This window comes from Equus quagga, unplaced genomic scaffold, assembly GCF_021613505.1.
Source record: "Equus quagga isolate Etosha38 unplaced genomic scaffold, UCLA_HA_Equagga_1.0 146_RagTag, whole genome shotgun sequence".
NCBI lineage: Eukaryota > Metazoa > Chordata > Mammalia > Perissodactyla > Equidae > Equus > Equus quagga.
Window position 1 is genome coordinate 3,077,017 of NW_025796728.1, and position 23,584 is coordinate 3,100,600.

General features: G+C 35.1%; 1 protein-coding gene across 2 annotated transcripts in view; it reads right to left on the reverse strand.

Annotated features, from left to right (window-relative positions):
• The window catches only part of LOC124232958 (SLAIN motif-containing protein 2), an 84,201-nt gene that overhangs the window by 19,675 nt on the left and 40,942 nt on the right, over positions 1-23,584 (reverse strand). Inside the window, exons 3-7 of one of the 2 annotated variants that reach the window (XM_046649921.1) lie at positions 22,212-22,376; positions 20,029-20,190; positions 16,721-17,080; positions 15,860-15,997; positions 5,766-5,843 (exon numbers count right to left, since the gene is read on the reverse strand). In XM_046649921.1, coding sequence (XP_046505877.1) covers positions 5,766-5,843; positions 15,860-15,997; positions 16,721-17,080; positions 20,029-20,190; positions 22,212-22,376 — 903 coding nt within the window. The remainder of the gene's footprint in view (positions 1-5,765; positions 5,844-15,859; positions 15,998-16,720; positions 17,081-20,028; positions 20,191-22,211; positions 22,377-23,584) is intronic. The other variant, XM_046649922.1, reaches the window with a different exon arrangement.

The window sequence follows — 23,584 nt, forward strand, 5'->3', positions numbered from 1 at the left end:
TAACAGAAATAGACAATGAAAAGAAACTTTATAAAACAAGAAGAAATGAAGAAAGATGAAAAAGATTCAAGAGAAGTCAACAGATACAGAAGACAGGCAAAAGAATATCCAATTTGTGTACAACAGAAATCCCTACCAGAAAGAAAACCAAGGCAAGAGAACAGAATACTAAAAATTATAATCCAAAAGAATTTGTCTAAAATTTAAAAACATTTACAACTCCAGATTGAAAGGACACACCACATATCCGAGAAAATTAATTCAGAATGACCAATACTAAGAGATATTCTCATAAATTATTGAACGTTAAAACATTCTTTGGACATCCAAAGACCAAATGATTCTAACAGACAAAATTCTTTATTCCTGACAAAAATAGACTGATATATTTAATATACTCAAAGAAAGAAAATGTGAGCCAAAGATCTCATATCTAGCTAATGACTTTCAAATATAAAAACAGCAGACAGGCTCTCATCAACACGCAAAAACTGAGGGAATGGATTTTGTTTCCACAAGGCCTTCTTGAGGAATCTACTAGAGAATGAGATTCAAACAAGAAAAATGACTGGGGAGACAATAACATACAGACTGGTAGCAAGGATCAAATATATATTTAAATGTAGACCTAAGACTAAATAAATAAGGCATATAAAGGAGAGTAATAGCTATTTAATCTGACAATGGAGATATAGCATAACTAAAAAAAAAAAAAAAAATGGAGGGAGCATGCGCAAAAAGTTTCATAAACTGTTTTCAATAATAATATCGTATGGTATTATGCTAATGTCATCCCTACAAGATTTTGTGTGTAATATGGGATAAAACAAATTATTAAATGATACTGTAATTTTGTGTGTTGCTGATAGATAGGATTCTCAGAGCAAAATAAGAGATACAGATGTAAATTAAAAGAGTTAAGTATTTACCCTCAAGCCCTGAATTTGAATAGGAAGTAGCAGAATGAACTCATTAGAGCATTCAATCTTTAAAAATACACAAAGACAAATCTACACATATATTTACTAGCTCTAGTAATTGAAAAGACCTAGAAACAACGACCAACCTGGTACCAATGAGCACAGCTGAAAACTTGGATTTTGGTTTTAAAATACCAATTCCTACCTTCAAAACCAGTCTTTCTGAAGAAATGACTAAATCCAGGTCTGCAGCAGGAAATGTACAAGGTGAGTCTATCTTGTCATACCAGTTAGCAAGAAGTTATCAAAGACTACTAGGGTAGGGTTGTGTCAGAAAGACTTGAAAGCCAACTTGAAGCAGCTTCCACCAAAGCTGGGAAAATATCCAGAATGGATCGAAACACATAAAAAGATTTACATTTACAAGTTTATAATGATATATATTTAAGAAAAATATTGGTCACCTTTGCAGGATGCTAGGTTGCCAATTTTTTATTTTGTAAACTGGTAAATAAAGGGAAAGAACAAGTATTTATTCTGAATTTCCTAATGAAACTGTATTGCTGGGTGACCAAATAATTAAGAAAAGTTCCTCTTTACACAAGCATTTTGACAAATAAAAAATGGAATGTTAGAATTGGAATAATCTAGCTCTGTGATACCTGATAAAGTAAGGATATGGGCATTAAGTGTCAATGGCTGTTAACAACACAAAAAAGATGTGATGCACCTTTGGCTGAAGAAGCAGCACCACCTATAAAAGCAGTCTCGCCCAAAATAACAAAACTGAATCTAATTAAGCATCTAGATCCAACTATCAACTTACAGGAAGTACAGAGGAACCTGCTAAATGACACCATGGAAAAGATGCCAGCAAAATTCAGCCTGTGTGAACATCTACAGGACAAATGATCTTTTTGGTTTCTTCAGCAAACAAACAAGGGAGAGTAAAGAGATGGAAGAAAACTGTAAACTAAGAGAAACTCAAAAAGACGTACATTAAAGAAGCAAAACTATAGTTTCATTACTTGGATGATAAAAATCATATAGAGAGGTAAGGAAATGATTCCTATAAAAATTCGGAAGAATGGCTAGTCTGAGGGGAGGGGGATCAAGAGAGGATTATGTTTGGAAGCAGACAGGTGGAGAGTGTCTGAGGTAGCAAGTTCTCATCTTCTGATATGGATGGTGGTTACTAGGGGGTTGCCTGATAAGAATTCATTAAGCTATGTATTACACAGTTTTCTGAAGGTGTGTTATATTTTTTTAAAAAGTTTAAAAAACAGGTTTATAAATTAGAAATCCTTTTAAATTTATTAATCCTTCAATTCTTAGATAAATGCACTAGAGTCTATGAAAGGACAAGTCAAAAAGTTCTACAATCTCAAGATATGGAGAGAAATACTTTAACAAGGTTAATGTATAAGTTGAAGGAAAACTAGAGAAGATGATTTGCAAAAAATGTTTCCTCTAATGGTAGCAGCATTCTACTTTATCTATAAACTTTGGGCTAGGGAGGAATAAAAAATATAATGAGGTTACTTGGAATTAGGTCTTTAAACCTTATAGCTGTAACTAACATTCTAAAATGTAGCCAGTATTTAATCTGGAAAAAATCAAGGCACAAATTTCACAGAGGAGAAAATTCTGATCTAGGACTTACTCAGCAAAGGAAATTTATAGATGCAGTCAAGATTTAACCAAAGAGGAAAGAAAGATCTTGGAAAATCATAAAAGCCTTACCATGTCCAAATGCAAATAATCTATTCAATTATCAAATAGCATGAAATGGTCTAACAGGAATTTCTGTGTTTGGAGGGAGCCCCAGGAATAGCCCCCATGCTCTCTCCCTTCCCATTCCCAATTGTACGTAACAAAGCTATGGGAGGGGGGAGCAACTCCTATCACTTTAACTGGATCTAGAAACTCTATTTACGGCAGAGGCTGGCTCTGACCACACCTATGACAGAAGAGAAAGTAAAGAGGGGCTAGAACAGGGGAAAAAAAAAAAAGGAAAGGATATAATGAGCGTATCCTGTTTCTGATACAGATTCAATAAATACTTGTTGATAGAAAGGGGAACACAAGAAATTTTAAATTTTGGATCCAGGATAATCACGTAATTCCTGGGTTCTCCATTTTCAGACAGTCTGATATCAAACAGTATTTTAAACTCAAATCAACAAGGCCTATTATAAACTTATTTATCTGACCTTGAATATCTGAAAATATAGTGAATTAAAGAAGTTATTAGACAACTACCATCACTAACTCCTCCTTAGTTGCCTTTTTCCTTCTAAATAAAAATGTTTCTATATCTTAATTTGTCCTGATTCTCCACATTCACTTTTTCTAACGAGTCTTCATTTTCTTTCCCTGACTTGGTGAGGTCTGAACCCTGTTTACCTCCACTTGACTGAGTTCCCAACAACTGCGAATGAATAATCTCTTTGTCAAAGCAGTTTGTTTTAGCAGTCACTTCCACGAAGCCTTAAAATACACAATGGATTCTTTTCCTCAAAGAGAAGGATGGGCTAAAGAAACACAAAAACCTTGCAAGAGGAAAACACAAAGAGGAACGTGTCCAGCCTTTCTTGAGTGTGAGTGTGAATGACTGTGTTCATTTAACAAATGTTTATGGTGTGTCTCTTGGTGCCAGGTAACACAGTTTTTACTTCCCTTCTCATCTTCATACTCCAGCTACTACTAAATGCAATTAAAATCAAAGTGATCATATTTCCAATTGTGTACCTTTTCTTCCTCTTCCCATGATGCTGTGAGCCCTTAAAATAAGTACATCAGCTTTCTAGGAAATGTTATAGACTCATCTTCAGGAGGGGACAATTGATTGATGCGACAATTTACTATATAGTCCGTGTTTCTCTACTAATGTGCCTACTCTCTACTAATGGTCTAATGTGCCAAAGTTACCCTACAACGGCAGAAAATTCCACAGTCCCATGCAGATCCCTCTCTCTTAAAGTCTGGATATGAGGGAAAGTTCAAAAATCCATTTTGGCCTTGAATCCAAGAGGTATTCTCCAACTCAGCTTTACCAGTAATTACTAATATTTTAAGTCCTACTGTATACTTGTGTCCATTTTTCAATTGGTTCAGAACTTATAGTGTAAAATGATCATACCAACCAGAAAATATGAGAGTCAGGATTAAGTTAAATAAGTAAGAGATTAAACAAAATGAAACAACACAGAAGAAAACCAAACACACACACTTACAGACTTCTCTCCCTTTACTAAGTCAACTAGACAGCTGGAGGTACCAAGAATTTTGAGATTGGGTTTTCCTGTCATCTTATCATGGAGGGTGGGCAGTTTGGTGCTTAGAGTCACAAAAATAATGGAACCATAGGCAAACTTTTTTAAAAAGTCAGATCTTCTTAACCTAATAAACAACAACCTAAAATCTAAATAACAATTTACAATGATTTAAACCTACCTGATTCCAAAAAACATTATGAAGCAGCTTACAGAAGCAGACAGCAAATAAAATTTATGTAAACTTACAATCCTCCACTTTTTTATGGTATAGTTAACTCTTGCCCTGTTTTAGACACCACAATCCTTTCATGATCATCTGTTTTCACCTACCTCCCACCCCTAAAAGTACTTTAAAAATACCTAGAAGTCTCATAAAAGAAGCCTGAAGTCCTCAAATAATTTCTATAAAAATCCTTTTCTATAATAATCCCTAAAAAATCATCTTGTTCTCCATCCAAATAACATAATCTATCCAGCCTATAATTTCTGACAGTGGCACCAAAAGACACGTGTATTGGAGGCCTATGATCAACTTCTGATATTCAAAACACGAACATTCACATATCCTACTTTTCAACTATTCTCTGTCCTTCAGATTCTATTATCTAAAACTATTTCCTTAAATTATACTTAATCCACCAAATCAATCCTAAAACATTTGCATTAATGAACTTGTTAAAACATCTATTTCAGTACTTTTGTAACCATATTAACTAAATCTTTTTTTCAACAAATCAAATCTGAAACCTCCTCTTTCCACATAATGTCTTTTAGCGCTTTATCTTCCTTATATATCTTTGTTGTTTATTGAGTTCTGAAGCTATCAGGAAATCTCCATGTCCTGGATAGGGAAATATTTTTCCTCATTGCCTATGTTTGTTCCATCCCATTTCCTCTGAGAATTCTATTCATTCTTATTCCTGCTGGTCTACCCAATCCCACAGTATTTCTCCCAGTTCTACTTGTTTCTAGCTGCCCGTACATCCAATCTCTTGGAACTAATATGACAGCTTTGATGTCCAATCTTCCTGTACTTCTTCAACTCTCAGTTCTTACAGAAGCTACCACTCCCTAAATATTCCAAACATTATCAGTTAACCATAACAACTTCTGACTTAACGTCAATCAACTTCTAATGTGAAAGAATTCCATTTCATCCTACAGATAAATAAATCCAAAAATCAGTCAGGAGAAAACGTATTACATACATGATGTCTGACATCCAGTTCATTTTAAAGCATTTAATAGTTCATCTAACATTAAGCTAAAACAATGACCTTCAGTTTTAGGTTGGTAAGAAAAATGATAAATTCTCTAATATTAAACCTATATATCATTCATTCTGAACAGAATAGCAACCCAATACATACCTCTGTAGAAAAGGAGTTTCTTCTGCATTTATCCAATAACAGAGAATGAATCCACATTATTTTATTTTATTGTTTTTGTTAAAAAGAAAACTAAAACGTGCCCTACAGACATCACTGACTCAGTAGGTCAAAAGGTATAAGATTTAGCTAACTTAACCAGTGCTGAAATTTAAAACTTAGTAAGAGGCTGTAGTTACCTCTTTTTGTAGATGAAGTTTGAAGCAACTGTTTGGCTTTGAGGGAAGTACGAGGCAAATTTTTCAGCCTTTGCGAAGCTGTTGAAAAATAAGGAACTGTAATATTTGCCTGAAAGGACAAGATAACGGCTATAGCTTCTGTAAACTTGAATATTTTAATACAAACCTGAAAATTTGTCAAGGAATAGAAACCATAAGGTGAAAATGTGTTAGAATCCCAGAAGCAGAGGAATTTTAAAGTGATGCTTAGTGCATTAAGTTGGAAAGGAAAGGGGATAGAAATCTTTAGTGCAAAGTGCATACTTTCAGAAATAGTTTCTTCTAGATGACAAAATCTACAGTATGTAAACTGATCAAAATACCGAAGAGAAAACAAATCACCAGCAAACATGCTACAGGATGCAAAGAATACAAAGCTAATTAAGTAAAAGTGATGAACACAAGCACATAGTATACAATAAAATAAATGTAATACTTGTTCAATGCAAAGAAGCGGACTTTGGCAAAGCAGTTATTGTTAGATGAATTGCCCTAACATGAAACAGTAATTCCCAAACTCAAAAAGAAGAAAACTCAGAACGAGGCAGGTCCTCAAGGGAGTCACAATCTGGAGACTTTAATGTGTTCAATATCATCTTGCTGTAGAATACAACTAATTTGTACTTTAGACTGTGGGTAGCAACATATCTGGGCTGTGCATATATGCATATGGGGTGGGTAGGGGTGTGTGTGTGTGTGTGTGTGTGACTATGGTTGAGGGGTTTGGAGGAGTCAGAGCATCTGTTTGTTAAAGTGATCAATGGGGAATTCTAAGCTTTATTCAAAACTCTTAATCTATTAACTGCAATGAAACTCTCAAAACTGGCATGTAAGCAGCAGCCCAGAGCCATCCAGAGTTAAAGATCACTATGGCTCCAATGAACTGATGAGTCCTACACCTATTTAAGTCACCTATTTAAGTGGCTCTAAAACGTCTACCGATTTGAAAGTCAAACTTCATATTATCTCTACGATTGATATGCAAAAAAAAAAAAGGAGATCCCACAATCATAAATCTGGCCTTAGTTTAAAAAAATCATTGCATGGATAAAGGGATACTTGATATATCATCAGAGAATTAAGGAGAATTTTTCCTATGCTCTATTGCTTAACCCTATCAACACTGAAAAACTGTTTTCTCACTGTCTGATAGTAAACATTTTTTAAAAGTAACAAATGTATTTGACTTCAAATTTTACAGCACTCCACACATTACTGTAGCTAAGTAATATTTTATGCTAAGCAGATCTGCAAAAAATTCTCCAAACCTAAAAAAAAATCAGTTTTATAATTTCATTGCCTACTATATCTCCCACAGAAATACAGGATGCTATCAGTGAATAGTCTTCATTTACATATTTATTCATACATGCTTTCATCCCCTTCATATTTTCATTCATTCATTCCTGCTTTCTTTCATTCTTTCAAATAGTTAATTATCTACTTTACTCCAGGTGCTGTTTTAGGTACAATGGATTCATTAGCCAATGAGACAGACAAATTTCCTACTCTCCTGGAACTAGCATTCTAGGAAAGGAAAAATAGACAATAAACAAAGAGTAAAATATATGGCCTGCCAGATGGTGATAGCTGCTAAGGAGAAAACTGAATAGAAAAGGAAAACAGGAAGTAGGAGATTTAAATTGCAATTACAAACAGGGTGATCAGGAAAGATTTTCCTAGGATGATATCTGCACAAAGATCTGAAGAGAGGAAGTGAGCCATATAGATATCTGAGGAAAGCATCCTAGACAGAAGGAAAAGCAATGGTAAAGAACCTGAGGTAGGAGTGTGCCCAGAATGTCTGAAGAACAGAAAGTAGGCCACTGTGACTGGAGTACATGAGGGCAAAAGGTTACCAACTGTATGTACGCTAACAATCCACAATATCTATTAACTATTCAATTTTTTTAAATGAGGGCTTAATACCAACTATAATCATCTGTTTTGGAAAGGTCCTATTTAAATTAATAGCTACGATGACTCCAACGAACCTTACTTATCCCTCAAGTTTCATAGGTGATGTCACAAGAACAGCACCTATAGACAAGTGAAAACTATCATACGCTAATTCAAAGAGTCAGAATGCAAATACAATCAGGCAGTGTACTCTAAATTTGCCTGATACAGACAGAATGAAATGAATGATTTTCATAAGATACCACATAGTCACATGATGTTACCCAAATAGAGCAAAACCTTAATTTTTATCCAAATTATCAATCTTAATTTGATCAGTTTTCTAAGGACAAAATCATTTTTTAAATGATAAAGTGTAAGTAGTTAAACTGCAAGTCTCCAAATCTCTCTAAAATAATAGAATTCAATGTGTTAGTTGTTTTAAAATACGTATGGTTTCCCTGGTTTCTCTTTTAATATTTACATAATTTCAAATTAGCAAGATCCCACTGTGAGAGGCAAAGATGGTACAGTGAAAATATTATTCTCTCATGTTATCATTATGTAGGTTAATGTCTTCTCCACAAACCAACTCCAAAACTCTCTGTATTTCTGTTAAACATATACCACCATTTTCCAAATCATTCTAGCTCAAAGTTTTCTTACTTTAAACTCCATTTATTCATCTCCGTAGTTCTGTAGATCTATCCCTTCCTTTCTATCCCCACTGTCTCCTAAAGTCCTAATTCAGACCTTCATCACTCTATTTTTGGACCAGAACAGGGTCCTTCCGGATCTCCCTACATCCAAGTTCTTTCACTTCCTTCATGTACATCAAGGGAAAGGTGGTGAAAGTGTTGCCCTCTACTCCCCCAAAAGCAGGCAATAAGTGAGTGTACTGTTTGCAGGGAATTCAGAAACAAAATAAAACAAGTTTGGTCTGTTTTTTCATTATCATGTCCCAGCAATAATAATCAATGTCAGTGGGGTAGGCCCCGTGGCTGAGCAGTTAAGTTCGTGCGCTCCGTTTCGGTGGCCCGGGGTTTCACCGGTTCGGATCCCGGGTGCAGACATGGCACCACTCGTCAGGCCATGCTGAGGCGGCGTCCCACACAGCACAACCAGAGGCACTCACAACTAGAATATACAACTATGTACTAGGAGGCTTTGGGGAGAAGAAGAATAAAGAAAAAAAAAAAAGATTGGCAACAGTTGTTAGCTCAGGTGCCAATCTTAAAAAAAAAAAATCAATGTCAGTGATAAAATGCTCGTCTCTGAAGAAAATAACTTGCTGGCCTAAGTTATAAACAACTGCTGTAGGTAGTGTTGAGTTTTAATAACATATTAGCTTTAAATTAGCACATTTTTAATACCTATCCTTTAATAAACATTGCATTTCACATGAAAGACAACTAGGATAACTCTCAGTTATATAGTTTCCCCTGAAAGAGGTGGATTCAGCTACATGTTTTTTTTCCTGAGCAAGTTTGTAGCAATTTGAAATCAAGCTCACTTCAGCAGAGTATATGCCTCCAATCCCTATGGTACAGTAATATATTCCTATATTTAGACAAATCAGAAATAAACAATGATGGTATAGTGATTATAAAATCAATGAAACAATGTGAGTTACTTTAATTCTGTTGTTATATGTGACTTTGAGTATGTATTTAAAATTTTTCAACTGTGAAGACATTTAAAAATCATTAGACTTGATCCCCAAAGGAACAAAGATATGGACAGTATGGCAATTTCTGGAATTTATTCTAAAATGGATTGTATGAATCTCTGCCAAACTTACCCTTATGTTGAAGATTTTTCCTATTTGTATAGCAGTTGCTTCATGGGGAAAAAAAAAATCAAAACCTTTCAGAACTAAAAATTGAAGACTGTTCTTCAATTGATATGAGTGAAGATAAATTGATAAATCTGGCTATAGTGTGTATTGAACAGCAAGACGCAAAGATCAATTCTGAAGAAATTATTGACATCTGCAGAAGCAGATAAGTAAATATTCATAAGTAATAAATAATAAGTAAATGAATAAGTAAATATTCACTACTGTAAAAGACCAATATGTAAAAGTATATTTTTCCTTTTTAAAAAAATGATTAATGTAACTTAAAAGTATTAACCCATTAACTTTTTTTTTTGGTACCATAATGTTGATTTTATTATTTTTTGACACAGTTATAAAATAGGTCAATAAAAGAACATTTTCATTTTCTGCCTTTTTTCTTGGCCATTATTATTATAATTCCATTTGATGATTACTATCAAATATAATTTTGTCATATGGGGGGACTTTAAGAATAATCTCTAGATGCCAAATACTAAGTAAGCATAACCCACTAGAAATGAATGTTAATTACTACTATGTAAAATGATCCTTGTCCCTGTCCCCCTACCATGACATTTTTATTTCAAACCTTTTATTGCTTACAAATTCTCATTCACAGTCATCCTTCAATCCTCTCTCCCTCTCCATCTCCAAACATCTCAACGTTACCAAGCCACATATCTTCACTTCATTTTTTAAATTCATCCAGATCTCATCACCCTCTGCACTACTGCCTTGTTCAGATCTTCATCTCTTGCCTGGATTCTAGTCTCTCCTCAACTTTAATCCCTTCTCCACATTGCCATCAGATTGAATTTTCTAAGCAACCTTGATTAAAACCCTAGCATGGCTCCCTACTCTTACAGATGAAATCCAAATCCTTTAATATGATAATAAAAAAACTCCCACAATCTGTTCCCTACCTACACCTCTCGTCCTTCATCACTGCACCCTCTAATCATCCTGCACCCTACACTTTAGTCATACAAAACTACTATCATCAGGGTGCCATTCTTAAGATTTTATTATTGATGCCACTGTTGGGAAAACCTATACCTTCTTTCTTCATGTAGCAACTCACAAGCTCCTCTTGAGCTGGTTGATATCTCTCTCAATATCTTTCCTGAAAACCTCTTCACACTGAATTTAATGCCTCTCCTCTGTTTCCACAGAAGTTCCTGCCTATCACTCCCTGCTAGTGAAGGGCACAAGTCGTCTCATTCACATTTACACTCCCAGTGCTTGGAATGTAACATACACACAATAAATACCGGTTGAAAAATTAAGGACCACATAAGTGACTGATTGTTGGGTAAAATCCAGAGATCTAAACTAAGCATTCAAGATCCTCCATAGTTGAGGTCTAATCCAAAGGGTGTGAAACTTGAATGTGCCCCAGGATCAGCTGAAATACTTCTAAAAACAGAGAGGCTGGGTCCTCATCCCAGAGATATTCAATCAAAATTTCCAGAAGGGCCAGAAAAACTACATTTATAAAATCTTTTCATGATCAGATAATTGACCCAACCTCACTGCACTACTTATCTTTAAACAGAAGTTCTACAAATATTTCATTCATTCTTACATTAGCCCATTACAAAGATTTATCATGAATTACTTACTTCAATTTATGTTTCATAATTATGTAAAATTCAAGTGCAATCTTTTAGTGTTTTGGTTCCAAGGAAAATCTGGATGAGAATTCCTTCCCCACGGGCCTCAGTGCAGCATCGCTATGCATAAGCTGACAATTACCCTGGATACTCCCTCTTCAGTGAGATGTCCAGAGTACACTATTGATCCTATATGCCTTTTTTCTGGAAGTATACTCTGTATTCTATGCAAAAATATTCTTGGGGCTGGCACTGCAGCGTAGTGGTTAAGTTCATGCACTCTGCTTTGGTGGCTCAGGGTTCATGGGTTCAGATCCCGGGCATGGACCTACACACTGCTTATCAAGCCATGCTGTGGCAGGCATCCCACATATAAAATAGAGGAAGATGGGCACAGATGTTAGCTCAGGGTTAATCTTCCTCAAAAAATAAAGAAAAAATCTTCCATTTGGCTAAACGTAAGCAAATGGATAAATATTACATTGAATTATTTTACTCTTTTGTGGTAATTTACAAAGTATTTATAGTTCAACCTCAAATCACACTCCAATAGAGTCATCCAAGAATATTTTCCAAGATGCCTACTCATTTGCAGTTAGGTCAGCATGATGTAATTCAAACAATGATTGGGAGGACATCAGGAGACTCAGGGAGGAGTTGGGAGTAATTTGGTTTGGTTTTGCCACTTAATCTAGTTATATGAAGTTATATATATAATTTATATGGATTTCTGCTCTCTCTAAAAATAAGAAATGGGTTGTTGTGAGGTTCAACTGAGATAATATATGTGAAAGTAAACAGTTAAAAATACTAACCAAAGTTTGAGTATTATTACTTTTTTTAAACCAGCAGATTGTCTTAGGTTTTTCTCCCTTCTCTTTCCTTATTTCTGAACCAAAAATTCCTGTATTTTTCTGAAAACAAAACTTGCTACTTAACCTGTGTTCTAGTAGTCTTAGAAAGCAAGCAAGGCACTAGTCTTTCTAAGAACTCTACCCCTGACACACATTCCTTCTTTTAATTGGAGAAACTGAGAAAATGACATGTATCCATGACCTCTGCAGTGCTCTGGTTTTCTTAAACTTTTTAAGTTACTCACATTTTTGAAATATAAAAGTTGAAAATTGTAATAGCTATAAAAATGAAAATATATTAGAACTCTCATAATATTCATATTTGAATGCCAGCATCCACAATAATGCAGCCACAGCAAATAAGCATATAAAAATAGTGATTGGCACAGTAACAAGGCAAAAGAAGTGGCCCCTTAGGTGGAAATAATAGCAACCTTGCAAAGTTAGGTTCATGCAGACCAGCAAGTAAGAACCAAAGCTTTACCACTTAAGAGCTGGAAAAACAAATGCTTAAAAAAACCCAAAATGCAACATCTATTATACTAACTGGTTTATACAAAAAAAAATAATAATTCATGTATAGAATGTATGAAACTTGCTATTATAATATTTGTACATGATTATCAAAATTTAAAAGGTACTATGAAAACAGTATATATTTATATACAAATAACACTAAAAGAAAGCATACACACTTTTATGTATCAAAGATATATGCAAACTTTTAAGAGAAAGAGACTAACATTTTGCTTCATAATGTATTAACTTTAAACATAAAGCTTTAAATATTTTTATAAAATAAACAATATTAAGTTTCAAACTTCCTAATATTCTGGATTTACTACTTTCCAAATACATTTTTGTGAATAGTGTGATTCTACACTAAAACAAATGTTTGTGACATTTTAAGTATAAATAAGTTTCACCACAGCTACAAATATAAACATAAACAAGCATATGCACTTAAAAAAACAGACGGTACCTTACTTTCTCTTCTACCTGTACATTATTCAAATATTGAAATACACCATTATGAAACTACATTTTCCACTTATAAGTAAATCAGTGATTAGAACCTCATTATGTTTCCCTATATATTTTTCTTAATTATCAACTTCTGGGGAAGAAGGAAAAATAATTCACGCACAGAAAAAAATTCTAGGGAATCAGCAGGTGATTATACAACCCTAATTCTACCACTAGCGAAGGTGAGCTAATTACCATAAAGTTTAGGATATGGTCAATATATTCTTCTATTATAAACATTTTTATCCTAGGTTCTCAACTTTTCTATTTTATTCTGTTTTTGTGAAAAATTGTTTTTCATTTCCATACAGCATTGAGGTGCTAGAATAGTTCAAATAAAGAGCATGTATGAGGGCATGAGGGAACAACCCTGAGTAAAAAGTTAGTACTGACAATAATGGAATGAGGCAAAGAGGACGTAGATCTAGCTGGTTTTATCAAACAGCTGGGAAGCTGTTTGGAGATGTATCATGCAAAGTTTTGAGAAATTGGAACTTAACAATTCAAACTAAGTATGAAACACCTTTGCAACCCAAGTACAAATGATGTTTTGGATTACTTGTGCATAGGCTATAAAAGTGTAGCTTATAATATACGGGAGTTTTATTACTTCATCTTCTTAATGATATAACATTTTCTTTCCTCTTATACTAACATCGTGGATTGCTTTTTGTTTCAGGCAACTATACCAAGGGCATGGTGCGGGGGGGGGGGGGGGGGGGGGGGGCGCGAGGGGGGGAGTGGGGGTGACCAGAAACAAGATTGTCTCAAGTGTCAAATTAACTTAATTTGTAGGTTTAAAGGCACAAAACCTATCATTCACCATTCCAGGGATAACAGACTTTAGATTGTATCTTTACTTTCATTTTTAAAAGTTTTGTGATTCCCTATTTTCTATACCAGTTATGAATACCGTATGAGTATCATAATGGCACTCAATGACACAGCTCATAAGAGCTGTGTATACTGGAATACGAAGAATATTGGAGTACTAAGTTTAAAATTTAATTTGGTACAAAACCATGTTTTTCGTATATATCCAAGTGAAAAAAATGAGGTACACAAATCTCTAGGTAACAATTTTCCACAGTGCCTTAAATTTTAGAGTTTACCTTATGAAAGACAGAAATAATATTTCTGGATAATTTTTATGTCTTACTACTAAATCACGAATGTGACAAATCTCTCTAGGTGGATTTGGGCTCTCGAGCAGGATCAACATGGGTTTGAGTCCTAACTTGCCACTTACAAGCCGTATGATCATACACAAGTTATTTAACCATTCAAAGCTTAAATTTCCTAATTTGTAAAATGTGTTAACTGTACCTACCTCATAGAATTGTTCTGAGGATTAAATAGGATTATGCATGTACAGTACAGTATAATGTGAGTTTCTGTAACATAAATAATAATATATGCAACTGGTAAAGAAGGAAAATTTATCAATATTATCACAAAAGTCATTTTGGTTCAAATGTACTTTTTCCTCTCTGTTGATTTTTGAGCTACCAACTAACAGCAGCTTCATACAAAGTATACAAAGTCAGCTAAACACAATAGAGCCAAGGAAGAGGACAGGGAATTAAAAAAGAATTGAATGCTTTCAAAAGTCGTGTTACTCAATAAACAAGTTATAGATGAACAGACAGTCAATAATCTCATGTTTGTATCACTTCTTCCTCAAAGCTTTGAGGAAATGAAGGAACACATCACAGCCACCACTTCAACCATTGGTAATATGCTACAAAGGAACTGAGTGAATCAGACTACAGGACTGATGTAAGCTGTGGGATACAAAGCACACACAGTGAGCATTTCTAAGACTACAGAAATAACTGAGATAGTTCATTTAAAATTGATTTGACTACATGCTCATATCTATCCTAGTCAATAAGTAATACTTTTTTTTCCCAAAGGAAGATTAGCCCTGAGCTAACCTCCACTGCTAATCCTTCTCTTTTTGCTGAGGAAGACCAGCCCTGAGCTAACACCTGTGCCCATCTTCCTCTCTAAGTGGGACGCCCACCACAGCATGGCTTGATAAGTGGTGAGTCGGATCCAAACCAGCGAACCCTGGGCTGCAGAAGCGAAGCACACAAATTCAACTGCTGCGCCACCGGGCCAGCCCCCATAAGCAATACTATTTGGAAAGTGTTCAATTCTTTTTTAATCACCTTGTACAGTAAAGTACACAGCGGTACCTACTGCTACATCACTTCTTGGCTCAGTTTGGCCACTTTGTCTCAGAAGTTCTTTCTGCATGATTCTCTCTGATCTTTGTTTATATTGCATATGTCTCCTTAATTCAATAGTCTCAACCCTTCCCTTCCATCAAGTTATCTTCAACTTTAATTTTTTTAATGAAGTTCTATATTTGCTGGAGTATTTATTTTATGAAGAATTTAACATGCCTTTAATTGTGCTAGCATTTTTATAGGATCATTATGGTTTTTACTAATGCTCTAGTAAGAAAGCTGCTTGGGTTTTAAGTGTTCTGTTCTAGGATTATTTCCTCCCAAAATCCTGTCATTTTTAATGTGCAGTATTGCAGAATGTGAGGTTTTTAAGAAATATATATTTATATATTAAATAGCTAGACTTTGCTTATTTTAAAATTCTGGAGAGATCAGAGTCTCATGTAAATATAATTACTGATGCAACTGGGTATCTTAGAGGGACAAATTTTAAATTTTAATATAGCTATGATTATCTTATAGCAATTACTAATCATATTGTACTACAGATATAGTTTAATATACCTACCAGCAAAGAATATCTAATTTTCATTTTCCTTTAAATAACTAACACATGAAAGATACTTACTGGCTGAAGCCTGAGGTTGCATGCGAGGTATTCCTCCATTTGGCACTTGGAAATTTGAGTCACTTCTGCTGCTCTTCACAGAGTCAACTTGTGTATTAGATGTTCGGGACAGGTTTGGAAGACTGCGTCTTAGTTTTTCTGACAACAGAATTTTAATTGAAAAAAAAATCAAACCATTTGTTCAGATGGAGAAAACTAAAATATTAATTATCATTCAAAATCAAATTCTTTATTGAAGCATTCTGCATATTTTAGAAGAGCTAACAGGAAGTACATGCCTTATAAAAAAACAAACAACTCAACCTAGATTCTATAAAAGGGTAGAATAAGAGAATCTTTAAAAAGAATCATAAATTATTTTATTTTTTAAATTTAAAAAATTTTTTTTTTTGAGGAAGAACAGCCCTGAGCTAACATCTGCCAATCCTCCTCTTTTTGCTGAGGAAGACTGGCCCTGAGGTAACATCGTGCCCATCTTCCTCTACTTTATATGTGGGATGCCTGCCACAGCATGACTTGATGAGCAGTGCCATGTCTACACCCGGGATCCAAACTGGCAGACCCCTGATCGCCAAAGCGGAACGTGTGAGCTTAACTGCTGCGCCACCAGGCTGGTCCCTAAATTATTTATTTAAATCACAATCTATATACAGATCACTTCATGAGAGGAATAAAGCAAAACTAACATAATCAAGCAAAATTAAATTCACTTTCTCCTTTACTTTTGTATTGGTTCACTACTAACAAAATGGTAAACAATTCTTGATCTACGTATCTGAAATACAAGACCTTTGTAAAAATTGTGTTACTTTCATTCTGAAATACAAAGGACAACTTTTTTTCCAGAAACATTCTAATTACCTTCATTTTTAACATTGCTTGTCTGTAAATCTGTGGGATGGCCTTGAAGTGAAAGGCGAGGCTGCTGTAAGCGGCTAATCATAGGCTGTGGGGACACTCTACTATATTCTATTCCCCGAGCAGGAGATCGTGAACGAGGTGAATTTCTGGGTGACTGCTTAGGTGATGGTCGAGGTGAATTGCGTGGTGATGGCGAGAACCTGTTAACAGCAGGGTATACTGCATGATGCATATTGTCATCTTCATCATCTAAACTTTGTGCATCAAGTTCCTGATCACTAAAAGTACCCCGTCTTGTAGAATTGCAAGATGAACCAGAACTGCGCCGAGATGCGGTGGCTGCATATTCCTGTCGGAGACCTGACAACAATGAACGTGTTATTTATTTAATTACATTTTTAAACATTTAAATATTTAAGGTTTAAAAGCAAAAGATTATCATTGAGAAATTAAAATAGGGTACAAAGTATAAAGGAAAACTCCCTTCTCACTTGAATCATCATGGACATCCTCCCATAATCACATCTAAAGGTTATTTTTAAATTGAATGACATTCTATAAACTTCTGCCCAATTTCAACATTTCTTCTTGAATCTAAAATCTATATTACAAGTGGAATCATAAACTTAAAAATATTTCTACCACTAAAGACAGTAATCCAAATTTGAGATTAACATTAAAGGAATATTGAGGAAAAACAATTACTACCCAACCAGGGAAAAGAATACAGCAGTGAGTAAATAAACTCCCTGGATGCTGAACTCTTGAGTTAGTCTTATTTGTGAAGACGATGAAGGAAACTTCTATCTTGCCCTTAGGAATTCAATAGTTGGGCATAAATGAAATTTCGATTGCTTCATAACCCAAGAGTTTTCAATAAAACAAGCTTAAATTCTAAGCCATCGAAGTAAGAATTTTCAAAGGAGTCCTTTATGTATCTTGATACCTCCAGAAACACTCTAGTAACCTTAGGAGCCCTTCAAATAGCATAAAAACTTCTAGAACAAAAACAAACGTTGAGGGCCGGCCTGTGGCCAAGAGGTTAAAGTTCATGCGCTCTGCTGTGGTGGCCCAGGGTTTCACAGGTTCAGATCCTGGGCGCGGACATGGCACCGCTTGTCAGGCCATGCTGAGGCAGCATCCCACACGCCACAACTAGAAGGACCCACAACTAAAACTATACACCTATGTACCAGGGGGGTTTGGGGAGAAAAAGGAAAAATAAAATCTTTAAAAAAGAAACAAACAAAAAAGAAATGTTGACACACATTAAACAAGGAAAAAAACTACAATTAAAAAATGTGCGGAATTTAGATAATATTTTGAGCAAGTTCTGATAACTACCGGCAGTCTAGCCTAAAAGATCTTTTTAAGTTATATATTCATACACAGAAAGTGCTATCACTATGGTTTCCCCAAAGCAGTGGATGAGAATCACACCAGGGTATCTGTAAAACTACAGATTCCTGGGGCCCATCTAGGCCTTTGGGAACCACTGTGGTATCCAACAAGTTATGTAGTGTCTTGTTATATCGTTATAGCAAACGTAGCACTAATGTCACCTAACTAAAGACAACAGAGCTGTGAAAAGAGCAGTATCTTAGAAAAGAAAAATCCAGATCTTGATGTAAGCTTTCCACTAACAAGGGGATCCTAAGGAAGTCACATTCACTGTGGGATTGTGCGTTTCCCATCTTAAAAATGAGGGGGCTTAACCAGGCAACAGCCCAAATCTGTAACTCTACACTTCTGTTAGCAAAAACACTCAATAAACAACGTTATAAAAAAGAAAATCATTCTCTTAAAAAAAAAAAAAAAAGCTGGCATTTTCATGGAGGTATCACACACATTTTTAGCATCTTTTTTTATTGACCAGGAAAAGAAATATTTGTGTAGGTTGACAGTTAAGAAAGGATTATTAAAGTAAAGCTAAAGTTTCTGTTATTTGGTATCAAAACACAACATGAAAGCTACAGCAAATGGCTGGTTGAGTTTCTAACAAAATACCGGGGTGTAAGAAGTCAGGGTTCAAAGAAGAAACGAGTGAGTTTACTCTAAGTTACAGTTAAGCAGCATTCTTTATCCTCGTTTCACATCCACAACAACCAGCAGCCCACTAGCTGACAATCACACAGTCTCGGTGAGGAGTTAAACAAAATTACAGAAGAAGAAAAGGGTTCCATTCTATTAGTTTCTAGAGCTAAAGATAAATGAAGCAAGTGCCAAGTCTTTCTATCTGTCTAAGGGAAGCTGTGTGAAAATGGGAAATGAATCAGCAGAGTAAGAAACATTCTGCAGTTTCTTAATAAATGTTATAGCTTGATAAAACTTACTACATATTTCCCTAAAAGCAAGGGCCCAAAACAGAAAGCTCTTGAACTGAATGACAGCAATGCTCCATTACCCTCAGCCAATTGTTGAGACTCTGAAATGTGTGCTTCAAAGGTCTTTTCATTGTAAAGGTTAAAGGGATCACTTCAGAGAGATTACTTATTTCCCAGTTAAGCCCATGGCATCTTACAATAAAATGTACAGGCAATAATAGTACTCTCACAACTGCTTACATTCAGATGACAGCCAGGGCATACAGGAACCCTTAAAATAGTATGAAAAATTTTGTGCATATGTACATTTTGGGGATGACAGAGACATCATTTTTATTGGATTCTCAAAAGTGTCTGTGACCTACAAAGTTGAAAGGACCACTTTGCAAAGCAGTATCACATGCTTTGTTTAATTTAACATCACAGTTCCAATTTTCTCACAAAGGTCTTTTTTTATAGTTTATACCATACATTCTAAGAGAGGTGATATTTGCCCCTAAGGGGGCAAAAATTGGTTCCTGGGGTGTGAAAAAAATCTTAGATATCATAATAGTTTGTGGCCCTCATAGTACATAAAGAGATATAGAGTATATCTGTGGTATTAAAATTTCATGGAGGAGGGTAGTTGGCAAAAAGGAAAAAAAAGTATCTAAAAAGGATCCTTAGGGGGGCAATAATGAAAAAAGTTGAGAAACACTGGTCTACACTAAGAAAACACAGTGTAACAGTAATAACTAGCGCAGTGAGTGCCAGCGTAGAGACCATGCAGGGTAGGATTACCATCAAAGTAAACTGTTCTACATAACACAGACTCTGAAAACAAGCTAATGAACAAACGAGTCCATGTATGGAAGAAGTCTCTGAAATTGTAACATTTCTACTCTTATGACAGTACTATTCCACGACACTGTAAGACATATTTAATACCCACAACAAAATTATGCAGTAATGAAAGACCTCAACTTTAACAATGAAAATACTTACTTTCTTCTTGCATCCGAGCTAGAATCTGCACATCGGTTACATCATTTAGCTTATAATTCGATCCGATTGAATCTTCATCTAATTCTGAAGCACTTAACTCACTGTCTATAGAGGATTGAGGACTGAGCGGAGGATTTCTATCTGATGAACTTTTCAAATTACCTTAAAAAAAGAAAAAGATTCAAACTTTAGTGAAACAAAAATTGAATAAACATCTGATGCAATTAACTTGATATTATATCTTGTGATTCAGTTCATTATTATTTTGCCTTTTCTGTTGGTAAAAATCCCAAATATTGAAATTAAAAATTGACCTTATTAAGAATAAAGAGGGCTACAGAGATTCCTCCAAGTACTATGGCAAAACAAATTTTCATTTAACTATAACTTATCTATCTTCTTATGAAATAACTAAGCTTTCACCACAGTGCCTGGCAAGAAGTTAGTGTTCAATAAATATATGTTAGAGGATTTCAACTTTTACAAGATAACCAAAGAAACCAATGAATAGATGAATTCATGATGTGGTGTTTTCCCCCTCCCAAATTCATAGTCATTAGCAAACACCATCATCTTTTCCCTTGAATAAAAGCATCTACTTTTCCTAAACAAGAAAACTATAATTTGAGGAAAATCAGGATTCCTTAGAGATTTAGGAACAAACCAAAAAAGGACACCAGGCTCATTTCTCCTACATTATGCCATATTTATAAAATTCCTTTGCCAAACTAGTAATGGGGATCCAAGGAGTCCTCTGAAGTTTAGTAGTAAAGCACAAAGATGGGATGAAGAAAATTACTAGATTAAAAAAAGTACTTTATCACTCTAAAAGGGGATAGAAGACAGGTCAGAGGAATAAAGGATATACATGTGCAGAAGAGTCTAACTTGTTTCTAAGGAAATGCTTTCACCAGATCATCACCTTCTAGTGAAGAATAATAAAATTACAACACTGTCACTAATATTTCTAACAGACTTATTTGAAACGATTTTTTTCCAGAATTCTTCACCAAAACAATCAGCTCCAAAATGAAAGGAACATAAGAAGAGCAAGAAGAATACAAAATAGTTAATGCTTATATCATCAAGAAGAGCATAGCACACATGATAGGAAAAATACTATAAGGTCAGGCTCACATAGTATCTGAATAAAACTCTTTATTCTGCTAAACAAATATAGCAGATTAAACTTTTTAGTATGACAGTCATAGGTGAAATAAGTAGCACCTAACAACCTATGTGCAAAGTAAAGAGCAGGGTCAATAAAGTCATTAGACTACAGAGGTCACAGGTCAAAAATCTGAAGCACTTAACAATACTCTAATTTTTAAGGAAGCTAATATAATTAGACATAAGAATAGCAGCAATAAGAGTACAGTAAGGGGCCGGCCCGGTGGCGCAGTAGCTAAGTGTGCATGTTCCGCTTCTTGGCGGCCTGGGGTTCACCGGTTCGGATCCCGGGTGCAGACATGGCACTGCTTGGCAAGCCATGCTGTGGTAGGCATCCCATGTATAAAGTGGAGGAAGATGGGCACGGATGTTAGCTCAGGGCCAGTCCTTCCTCAGAAAAAAGAGGAGGATTGGCAGTAGTTAGCTCAGGGTTAATCATCCTCAAAAAAAAAAAAAAAAGAGTACAGTAATAACTGAGTGAATTCTAAAGAAAAGTAAGCTACAAAGTAACAGTCTTAGTCACAGAATCACAGCAGAACATTCTGACCCCAATTTACAGCAATTTATCCCCCTTCCCATATCATTTAGGGCTCCAAACACTCTTTTGGCACATTCATATATAGCCTTGCACTATTATTTAAGTGCAATACCAAACCTTATGAAAACTCATATAAAAAAAGTTTTAAACTCTGTGACTATTACAACCCAAGCAAGTTATTCACTAAGCATCTACTGGTTAAAAGAAGCATGCTTGTGACCCTATTTAATCAAGCCAGATTAGAAACATTTAAGCATATGCTAAAGCAAACTTTGCGGATGTAACCTGGCTTATCCGAATCCCTGGTGCCTTGTACAGTACTTAGTGCCAAGTAGCTCCTCAATGCTATTTTCTCTAACCAGTTAAAAGTTGCATAAATAAAAAAACTTGAACTGTTAATGAATAAGTTATTTTCTGAGGTAGGACAGTAAGTTAAAAACCATTCCTTAATTACTTCAATTCATTTTCTCCTTACCTGAATTTCCAGGAAGTATTAGCTGTTTGACTATAGGAGGTCGCACCGGGGTTGAAGATGGAGAATTGAAACCACTGCTGTATGGGCTACTTGCATTTGGACTGTAAGGGCTTGTGTAACTCACAGAGTTGAAAGGATTATTATATAAATTCTGCCTCTTGAGAGCTGCATTAATAAGAAAGGGGGAAATCAAATTTAATAACTGAGGAAGAGTTAACATTTTATTTCAAAATTTTTCCTATTAGGAAATTCATTAAGTCATTATCTATCTCAACTTAAATACAGAAACATCTTATAATAGTGGGGAAAATATATCATATTAATAATCCCAACAAAATATTCCCACTATCTTAAATTGCGTTAGGCAAATAATAGCCACACCAAACAACAAAAATAATATCACAGCAAGACAATCTCGACAAATTCTTAACCACAAAATTAATTTACTTCTATCTTGTTAGAAAGTTTATTCCAACTGTATCAACCCTAAATGGCTTTTAAAAATAAAATGAATGTAAAAGCATATTTGTGTTCTCATTTTTCCATAACAAATATATTGCCCCCCCCCCCCAAAAAAAAACTATGAAATAATGAGTTTTAAAAACAGCCTTTCCAAAGTTTGGGATTTTTTTTTTTTTTAAAAGATTGGCACCTGAGCTAACATCTGTTAGCAATCTTGGTTGATTTGTTTTTTTCCTTCTTCTTCTTCTTCTCCCTGAAGCCCCCCAGTACATAGTTGTGTATTCTAACTGTGAGTGCCTCTGGTTGTGCCATGTGGGACGCCACCTCAGCAAGGGCTGATGAGCGGTGCCATGTCCGCGCCCAGGATCCGAACCGGCGAAACCCTGGGCCGCTGAAGCGGAGTGCGCGAACTTAACCACTTGGCCAAGGGGCCGGCCCCAAAGCTTGAATTTTTTAAAAGATAAAGTAATACTGACTATTTAGGCCAGGTTAACGTCAAAACGTGCAAGAATTCTCTTTTTAACAAGAAAAAAGCTCACCCTCCCCCCCATTTTCTGACCTAAGGAGAATACTTCTGTCAAAAAAAGGAAAAAAAATTATGCCATGCATATCAAATTATAGAAATATAAAGATAGTGATAAGTATCAAGTACAATTACATACAAGAAAACTTAATACTTAAGACAGTATTTCTTAATTCCACCCTATTCTAAAATCCACGGCTTATTCAGTATTTATGACCACTGGCAAGCACTGTGTGGAAAACATAGACAAGTGTGACACGGTGCTTTTTCTCAAGGGGCCTATAGCTAAGTGGTGAAGGCAGAAAAAACAGTATCTCAAGCCAAAATAAAATAAGTACTATCATAAAGGTGCAAAGGCCTGTGGAAATGATGAGATAGGAGTTAATTC